The sequence below is a fragment of the Mirounga leonina genome, unplaced genomic scaffold (assembly GCF_011800145.1).
Source record: "Mirounga leonina isolate KUSES-001 unplaced genomic scaffold, KU_Mleo_1.0 Mir_454, whole genome shotgun sequence".
Lineage (NCBI taxonomy): Eukaryota > Metazoa > Chordata > Mammalia > Carnivora > Phocidae > Mirounga > Mirounga leonina.
Window position 1 is genome coordinate 17,127,341 of NW_023270763.1, and position 9,078 is coordinate 17,136,418.

Below are 9,078 nucleotides of genomic sequence, written 5' to 3' on the forward strand. Positions count from 1 at the left end.
GCTAGCTCGCAAGGTCTGGCACAGGGTCCAAGCAGCTGAATTTTTAAGATATAATCCACAGGCGGGACGCCTGGGTGGCTCAGTCGGTTAAGCATCTGCCTGCAGCTTGGGTCATGATCCCAGGGTCCTGGGATCGAGCCCCGCGTCGGGCTCCCTGCTCAGCGGGGAGCGCGCTTCTCCCTCTGCCTGCCGCTCCCCCTGCTTGCGCTCTCTCGTTCTGACAAATAAAATCTTTAAAAAAATACTAATCCACAGGTGATCTAAGGACCCACTCTGAGAAACCAACTGATCTGTTCGTGAATTTTATTAAGCGGCTATGATATGCCAGGTTAAGGTTCATCTTCATTGTGGGGATACAGAAGGAACAAGAAGTGTCTGTGCCCTCAGGGAGTTTACATTCTGGTGAGGGTAGAAAATGTGAGGTATACAAAAAAATGGAGACAGCCAGTGACAATGTCGTAAAGAAGGTGGGCAAAGACAGGGCATCTTGGGTGGCAGGGAGGCCCTCTCTCTGAGTCACAGTGGAATGACAGGGCAGAGCCGGTCAGGAAACAACTAGGAGAAAAGCATCCAGATGGATCTTCCTTTTCCCCCCAGGTCCCCTCAACCAGGCCCTGGTCCAAGAGTATCTCAAAGGAAACCAAGTCCTGGAGAGTGAAACCCTCTCCCCGCCTCACCACACCCCCTATTATGGAGGTTTTCAGAGCCAGGACTGGACACAGGAGACTGGGATGGGAAAGGATCTACACGCCCCCTTCTCTCCTGGCCAGGGTACCCCAGGCTTCCTGGGGCCAGGGGCACAGCTCTGACTCCCCGCCTTTTGAGAAACCTGGCCCCTACCCCATCTCCCTCACTCAAGTGTCCCTAAAGTCCCAGGCCAAGCCAGATCCCTGGGCTGAGCCAGCAGGTGCGACAATGCCGGGTCCTCAGGCCTCTTGGTGTCCCAGGAGCACTGCTCATATGGCCGGGGCCTCCCGAGGATCCTTCTTGATTTGAAGTCCAGGTCCTTGGGAATCCCAGGGGTGGGACTGGTCCTCAGGATTTCGGAGAACATGGCATCACCCAGGAAGGCGACCCCCCCTTCCCAGCAGGCGAGACAACACATTAGGAAGACGGGAGCCTGGGCCCTCGCAGGAGGGAGAGGGGAGCCGCGCGGCCCAGCGAGACTCCCCAGGGCAGGTGGGCAGCCAGGGGCTGGAGGCTCCGGGGTCACTTCTTCCTGGCTCGGTCTGCCGCATCCAGGGCAGCCATGTTGCGGGCGGCTGTGACCAGGTGGACGACACTGATGAGAGACTTGAGGACCGCGATAGGGGCGGTGATCCAGAGCCCCACTCGGAAAAGACCCACAGAGCCAACTGTGGAAGGGAGCACGGGCGAGAGAGACAATGGGATGCAGGTGAGGGAGAGGAGGCCCAGGAGTCTGCAGCCTCCAGGCCACCATCACTGCGGGTGGGCCAGGACGTCCTCCCACCCTCCCGCCAGCCCCTCGCCTCCTACCTAAAGGTCCCTCGGAGAAATGGAACAGGTAGAGAAGGCAGTAGAAGAGCTCATTTCCAGCACACAGGGTAAACAGGGCAGGCTGCACAAAGGGCAAAAGGGTTGCTTAAGCAGTGCCGCCCCTCCCCCCTGCTGAAGGACAGGGGCCAGAACCCTCTGCGGATGGGCAGCAGGGAGGAACCATATGGGAAGTAGGAGTGCAGGGGTGAGGTGAGGGTGAAAGAGAAATCTCAGCATATTACTTCTCTCTTTAAAAATCCTTTCAGATGCTATCTGTGCTCCCAGAATAAAGCCCACATAGCCTAAGGCTCGTTGAAAACTGGCTCCGCAGGCCAATCTGGCTTCTCTCTCCCTCCCTCCCTTCTGCTGCCCTCCCTGTAAGTCACACGGAGCCTCCCCACCGATCCTACCCTCCTTCATGCCTCAGCTTCCAGGCCTCTCTCCCCCGGAGTCTCCCCTGCGTTGGTGTGTCCCTCCTTGTGCTCATGCCTTCTCCTAACCTAGGACCAGGGCTCAGCCCAGGGCTTGGCATAAGGTGAGGGAATAAGGGGAGGGGGGGCGGGAAATGCTCACTCTAGAGGTGTAGTAGATGCGAAGCACTGGATTTCCAGACAGGTCAATCATCTTGTGACTTGCACTGCCTCGGACCACAGAACTTGGGGAGAAAGCAGGGGGAATCCATGAGCACTCCTTACCACTAAGGTCCATCGAATCCTCCCAGGTAGGTGCTGGGATTGCCTCTGCTGAACAGAGGAGGCGGGGCACGAGATGGGGCTCAGCTAAGAACTGAGGTCTTGCCCAAAGTCACACAACTACCTAGCTGGTAATTACCCAGCAGAGTCAGGACTCAAACACGACATTCCAAAGCCCTCAGCCGTTATCTATTTGGAATTCTCGGACTATCCAACAGGACTTTTAGGGATTGCTTAATCCACCCGCGAACAGAGGCTTTGCCCAGGGTCCTTCAACAAAGCAGAGCTAAGAGGGCGACCTCCCAGGAAGTCTGAAGGCTTTCCAGACGCCCTCCATAGAGCCTCACCCCTCCCCACTGTAGTGTCTTCAGCCGGCCAGCACCCCCCGAACTGCAGACCTGTGGAGGTGCAACCAGTGACTGGCCATATCCAGGCTCATGCTGAGCTGGAAGAGAAGGGTGGCCCGTGGGTACAGCAGGGCCAGGTTGACCAGCAGACACATGGTGGAGCAGCGGTCCGTCAGCATGTCCAGCATGGCCCCAAACCGGGTCCCTGAAAAACGGGGGCTATTAGGTGGGAAGGGGCCATCGGTGGCAGTGGGTCTGTGACAGGAACCATATTTGGCATGTCATTCTGATGCAGAATCTAGAAGAAGATTGAAAATGTCCACCGTCCACTGCCTGGGGAGGAAAATAGGCTGTTGCTATCTGTGGGGTGTGAGGTCAAGGGGTAGGGGTCACTGAGAGAGGAAATGAGGGGGCATGGGGGCTGGAGTGGGGAATGAGAGAGCTAGCTCTGCGGCTCATCAATCCCAGAACCAAGGGTCCAGGGCTCCAGACAAGCAGACTTCAAGTTTTGGGGGAGGTCTTGCAGGTGGGTTTGGAGAACAGATTAAAAAATTAATTGGCCCTGCAGAAACCATCCTTCTTCCCTCTCCATTCTCCCTCTAAACATGGCTTCTGGAACCCCTATTCCTTGTGCCTGGCACACAGTAGCCCCCACCCCACAACAGCCCCCCAGGAAACACCTGTTGAACGGGTTTTTCTTCAGGGAGACCTCCAGCACTGCCATGTCCAGTCTTGCTACCCCACACCCTGTAAGTTCTTCTCAACAGCAAGCTTAAATCCCTTCTGCTACGAAAGTAGGCCATTCTGTTCTGCTTTCTACAGAGATGGGAGGGACGGGGCCCTCAGGTTCCTGAGTTCCCGCCCGCCCCCAGGTCCTGAGGAGGCAGGAAAAGGGGACAGAGGGTGGTTGGGCCTCAAGGCTGGCTGGGAGGAGGTCTGTCACCTTGATTAAGGGCTCGAGCAGCGTGTCCATCGAAAGCGTCCAGAAGTCCGCTGAGCAAGTAGAAGGAGGAGGCCGTGAGGGGGCAGCAGGGCATGAAGTAGAAAGAAACGATGGCGAAGACAATCCGGGCATAACCTTGGGATGGACGGGGGCAGACAGAGGGGGATCAGGGACCCTGCCCAAGCCCCCTCGCCCTCCCGCTCTGCCGGGAGCCCCGGGCAGCACTCACCGATGAGGTTAGGCACAAACAGGAAGATATTTTCACCTGGCATCGCGGCGGCCCCCTTGCCGCCCCGGGCCCGATCTGGAGGTGGTAACCGAGTCCCAGCCCCGCCGCGCGGCCTCACCCTCGGGCCCCGCGGATCGGCCGCGCTCACAGCGCGCAGGGCCCCGCCGTCCGCGCCCGGCCCCAGGTGTTAGAGCTCGCAGCCCGCCGGAGCATGGGCCGGCCCCGAGGTGCGTCGGGCGCAGGGGCGCGCACAGCCCGCCCTCCCTGGGGGCAGCCCCGCCCGCCTCCAGCGGCCGCCCCTGTCGCCCCAGCCGCGCCCGGGCGTGCAAAACTGGAGGGGGGGGGCGGGGAAAGAAAGCTTAAGAATGGCTGCGGCCCCTTTAAGACCTGCCCGCTTCCTTTTCCTCCCTCCGCCCCTTTCCATCGGCGCGTACCAAAGCGCAGAGGGAGGAGGGGGGCAGAGAAGCCTCGGCGCCGAGCAGGGGGGAACCCAGAAGGAGAGGTCAAAAGAGAAAGAGGCCTCGATGACGGACTCTCCTTTCCTTTCTCCGGAGGGTATAGCTTCCTGGAGACAGGACAAGGGGAAAACATTCCGCCCCGGGTCTACGCGTCCCCGAGAGGCAAGGTTATTTAGTACAGCCCACAGGTTTTTTTTTTTCCTGCCCCGCCCCCTACCTCCGACCTCATTTGCTCTCGCCGGCTCCAGGCCGCGAGAGAGCGGCTAGAGAGGCTGGAGGGCGGCTGAGGGCGGGGTTGCTGCTTGCGCGCCCCTAGTGGTAGGAGGATTCGGCCCCAGGCACCACCCTATGTGATCTTCCCGTTTCTCAGACTTCTGGCGCTGGGGTCACCATCCCCAAGGAGGGATCCAAAAGGAGGTGGAACGGAGACCAGAGGAGCAAATGGGACGTGCTGGGAAAATGCCCCCCCCACACACACACACCCGGCCCCCGCCTTTGGTTCTAGAATCCCTAATATCCTGGCAACGGGGCTGCAGAACGTCCACAGACAGCAAGGTTTTTATAGCAACGGGTAGCTGCACCACCCCGGGTCCCCCTCTTTCCAGCCTTCCTCCCCAGCTCCTACCCCCCCCCCCCCCGTCCCCTGAGACCTAAACAGCGGCTCCTTAGCCCTCCCTGTTTCCCTCCTGCCCAAGATTTCAACTCATCTGCCAGGTCGGGGGCAGTAAGCCGGCTGGTGCCTTGTCTTGGGAGGGGCCTCAGGTGGGAGGAAGGAGAGTGCTCCTGGGCCACCCCTCTCCCTCCCCCAGGCAAAGATTTGTTTTTTCAGGGAGAGAACCGGACAGCAGGATGGTTCATCTAAAGGCCTTACTTAAATCTGGCCCTTGAAGAATGGTGGTGGGATGGGTTTGGGGAAAGTGGGCTGGTTTCTCAGCCTAACACAGGTGTCACCTGTTTCCAGGGGGATGGCATCCACACCTACCAGGAATGAGGAGAAGAAGGGCAGCAGGATGTCCCAAGCTGCAACCCCCTCGGGTGGAGGTCTGGTGAGCATGGGAGTGAGCCGAAGTGAATGGAGAGCTCCTAGGTCAAGGGCACTGACACCTCCAGCCTTGAGACTCTAGTCTCAACCCTGAGCCCATAGCCCCCAGCACTTGGCCCTGAGGTTCTCAAAGACTGCCCCCCATTTCTGGTGCCTTCTCTGCCAAATCTCAAGAATCAGCCCTCCAGTACCAGACTCAGACCTTAGACCCGGAGCTCCCAGCCTGGGAGCCCCCAGACTCAGGACTCCCATGTGGGAACTCCCAGGCTGAGCCCCTCTGATTTCCCCTTTTGCAGAAGGTTTCATTATCCAGATCTGAGGAATTCCTGACCCGGATCAGCACAGAACTCACCAATGAGGCCTTGTTTATTGCTGGCTGCCACATGAACTCTGTGCCCACCAAGGAAAAACAGACCCAGGATCGAGGGACTCAGATATCCAAACACGGTGACCCCCCCCACTCCAGGACCACTGTGTCCGGAGACCCTACCATACCCTGAGTTCCAGTCCCTAACCCCTCCCAACCACAGCTGACCTTTCCAACAATCTGTGCCCACCTCCCTGAACTCACAGCCAGCCCTTGGACTCCCACCCTCCAACTCACCTAGTACCCACTCCTCACTGCTGGCCAGGAACACCTCAGCACCTTTCTCCCTAGCCACATCTCTTTCTGGCTATGGGGGCAATAATTTCTCTGACTTGGGCCTCTACTTCCAGTGTTCTTCAAGACCCGAGGCACCGATACCTGGTGAGTGAAACTTCAAGGGAGAGGCCCTTTGTCCTGGGAGAAGGATGAGGAGCCTGGAGGGAGAGAGTGAGGGTTTAACAACATCCTAGCAGGGTAGGGGAATTCTAAAACCGCGTAGTCTGATTCTCTTCTGCTCTGATCCTCGAATTCCGAATTCTCAGCCCTCCCCTTTCCCTCTGCCTTCTCTAGTTCTGACAGAAACCGTACCCGCACCAAGGCCCACCTCCTGCCATCCCCTCGTGACAAGGTATATACTGATTCCACGAATGACAAGGCCATTCAGTATTAACCAAACATTTAAAGTTCACAGGATATGCCAGTCCCGGTTTTAGGAGCTCGGGACCCAGAAATGAAGGATACAGTCTCTGCCCTGGAAGAGTTCACAGTTTAGCGTGGTGCCAGTCAAGTAGATGGTCAATTACAACATGATATGGATCAGTGCCTATAATAGAATTGGAAACAACGAGAAGAGTGCTTATCCCAGCCTTGGGCTAGGAAGGAAAGGAATCATGGAGCTTCCTGGTGGAGGTGACATCTAAAGAAAGAATCTTCCAGGAAAAAAATGGGTTGGTCAGGGTATTCCAAGTGGTAGGGCTTGTATGAGCAAAGACATGAGGTGAGTTTCAGCAGAGTGAATGGGAGTGTGTCTGTGTTCTTAGGGTGGGAGAGAAAGTGGGATCAGAGGGCAATTTAGCTGCTGGAGTACAGAGGCGTGGTAGTCAGAGTCTACTCAGAGACCTCATGCGGGTGTGCCTTAAGATCAGGAGCCCCTGAAGAGATTTGAGCAAGGGAGGTTGTAATTTTAGATAGTCACTCCGGTGGTCAGTGGGGGGAGTGAGCTGGAAAGGGGAGATGAGAGGTGGAGGCCAGTTAGCAGTTATGCCAAGAGACTAAGCTGGTGAGGATCGGGTCCTGAATTGTCATAGTAATAGTAGAGATGAGAGGAGGGGCAGATATGAGAAATAAAGACCAGGAAAACTGGGCGCCTGGGTGGCTCAGATGGTTAAGCGTCTGCCTTTGGCTCAGGTCATGATCTCAGGGTCCTGGGATCGAGTCCCGCATCGGGCTCCCTGCTCCTTGGGAGCCTGCTTCTCGCTCTGCCTCTCTCTCTCTCATGAATAAATAAATAAAATCTTAAAAAAAAAAAAAAAAAAAAGACCAGGAAAACTGAGTTTGGTCATTGAGTAGAAATGGTAGGGGAAAAAAAAAAAAAAAGGAAATCAGATGACCCGCCCCCACATTTCTGACTTCTGTAACTTAAGTCTGATGATGTCATGCTTCTGCTCTGAACTCCATGATAACAATAGTTACCCGTTTCAGAGGAAAAGCCAGAGTCCTTCAGTGGCTTACAGGGCCTCTCGCCTCCCCCCACCCCACTGTCTCTCTGACCTCATTGCTTAGAACTGCTCACCTTGTCTCCCTCTGTTCTCAGCCATGCCAGCCTCCTCAGTCTTCCTGGAGCATGGCAGCCATGCTCCCACCTTTGGGCAGGTTGAGTTTGAGGTGCCTCTGGGAAGACCAGGTGGAAATACCATGTAGATAGTTGGAAATAGGGCTTCAGAACTCACCAGGGATGTCTGGGCTGGTGATAGAAATTGGATTTAGGGGGGAGTCGGCAGTTGAAGGCTGTGTGGGGGTTATGCAGAGTAAGCAGGAAGAGGGCGCTGAGGCTGGAGTCCGGAAGAATCTCTCCATGTGAGGAGTTGGTGGAGGAGAAGAGAGGGGGTCATGAGGAAGGCAGAGAAGGAGCTGACCGCAGATGTTTATTGAGTGTCCAGTATGTGCCGGGTCCACCAGGTCTTATGGATGGTCAGTTTTCTGGGGCTGCTACTTCCAATGTTCATGACCAAGACCAGTGGCACAATTCTTAACCTCAGGGAGCTGGCCTTCTAGTGCCTTTGGGACATTTGAACTTTCCCAATTGGGCTTTGGTGTTAGAAGCAGCTTGAAGTAGCAGGAGAGCCCCGGGCCTTAACAGCTAATCTGCTCTCAACCTGATAGTTAGCCTTGTGCAAGTTGCTTCCTTTCTCCCCATATGTCAAATGGGGGCCTTGGACAAGATGCTCTGTAAGGACCCTACCTGCCCGTACAGTGGTTTCCTGTTCCTTCCCAAATGGCACTTGATTGAGAATTTCATCCTGAGCCAATACCCTCTCATCCTCTGGGCAGCACCCCATGGTCCCAAGAGACTTTCCCTTCCTCATCCTCAAGAACATGGAAGCCTACAGATCTTTGAACTGCTCCTCGAATTATAGGTCCTTGTAGGTGGGCAAAATATTGAGTCGGGGAATGGGTGAGCAGATGAGCCAATGCAGAAGGTAGGCCAATGGATGAATGGATAAATGGATGGACAAATCCACTGAGCGTTTATTAGGCACTGTGTATGTACCGGCACTGCTGTAGGGGCTGGAGGATAGAAGTGAGCAAGGTAGACTCCCTTGCTTTTGAGACGTTTAAATGGGGGCTGAGTTATTAGGTGGAAGAGGGCTGAGTGGGTGGACAGGTGAATGAGGGATAGATGGACAGGCAGACGGATGAATAGAATGTGTGCATGGGTAGAATGATGAGTAGATGTGTGGGTGGATAAATACGTGCATGGATGGATGGTGGGTGCATGGGTGGGGAAAAATGGGGAATGGTGGGTGGATAGAGAGATGAGTGGGGGATAGGGGTTGGATGGAGAGGTGAGGGATAGAAGGAGAACATAGGAGCGTTGGGTCCAAAGAATCAGAAGGCTCTTTTTCTTTTCTAGGGAGCTGGGCTTAGCAGCTTGACATCTGGAGGATGACCGCACCCTTCCTTGGTGCTGCTCTTGACCTCTCACGCTCTCTCCCATTGTGTCCTTCTAGAACATGCGTCAGACCTCCTCATTCACAAGTCACTAACACTTCGGTTTGCTGGGGACCCCTGGTCATAAGCAGCAGTACACTCGAAGCCTCCCAGGTGTTCTGGAACCATCTCACACCTTTCCACCCGCAGCTGGCAAAGACATCACCAGAAATCAAAGGCTTTAATAAAAAGAGAGAGGTCCTTCCCTCTTCCCAACCCAGGCTGGGCTCTGGAGTGGCTTCTCTGGGGTGGAGATGTGAGAGGGTGGCCCTTTCCTTTTTCTTTCCTTTTTT

At 55.7% G+C, this 9,078-nt stretch overlaps 2 protein-coding genes across 3 annotated transcripts; one reads left to right on the forward strand and one right to left on the reverse strand.

The window, feature by feature from the left end:
• Positions 1–286: 286 nt before the first annotated feature.
• Positions 287–4,032, reverse strand: CDIPT (CDP-diacylglycerol--inositol 3-phosphatidyltransferase). Its single transcript, XM_034988910.1, has 6 exons — positions 3,709–4,032; positions 3,480–3,614; positions 2,588–2,741; positions 2,071–2,152; positions 1,498–1,579; positions 287–1,355 (listed from the first exon to the last, which is right to left on the reverse strand). Exons 1-6 carry the CDS (start codon positions 3,749–3,751, stop codon positions 1,210–1,212), a joined length of 642 nt encoding a protein of 213 aa, XP_034844801.1. The 5' UTR covers positions 3,752–4,032; the 3' UTR covers positions 287–1,209.
• On the forward strand, positions 2,113–9,005 carry LOC117999621 (putative protein T-ENOL). Of its 2 annotated transcripts, XM_034988912.1 has the most exons (6): positions 2,113–2,218; positions 5,128–5,212; positions 5,505–5,655; positions 5,926–5,956; positions 6,146–6,203; positions 8,806–9,005. In XM_034988912.1, the coding sequence occupies exons 2-6, from the start codon at positions 5,132–5,134 to the stop codon at positions 8,839–8,841; spliced, it is 357 nt and encodes a 118-aa protein (XP_034844803.1). In that variant the 5' UTR covers positions 2,113–2,218; positions 5,128–5,131; the 3' UTR covers positions 8,842–9,005. The 2 variants fall into 2 exon arrangements, with proteins under 2 accessions (XP_034844803.1, XP_034844802.1); XM_034988911.1 differs by lacking the exon at positions 8,806–9,005 and having other exon boundaries at positions 6,146–6,818.
• Positions 9,006–9,078: the final 73 nt, after the last annotated feature.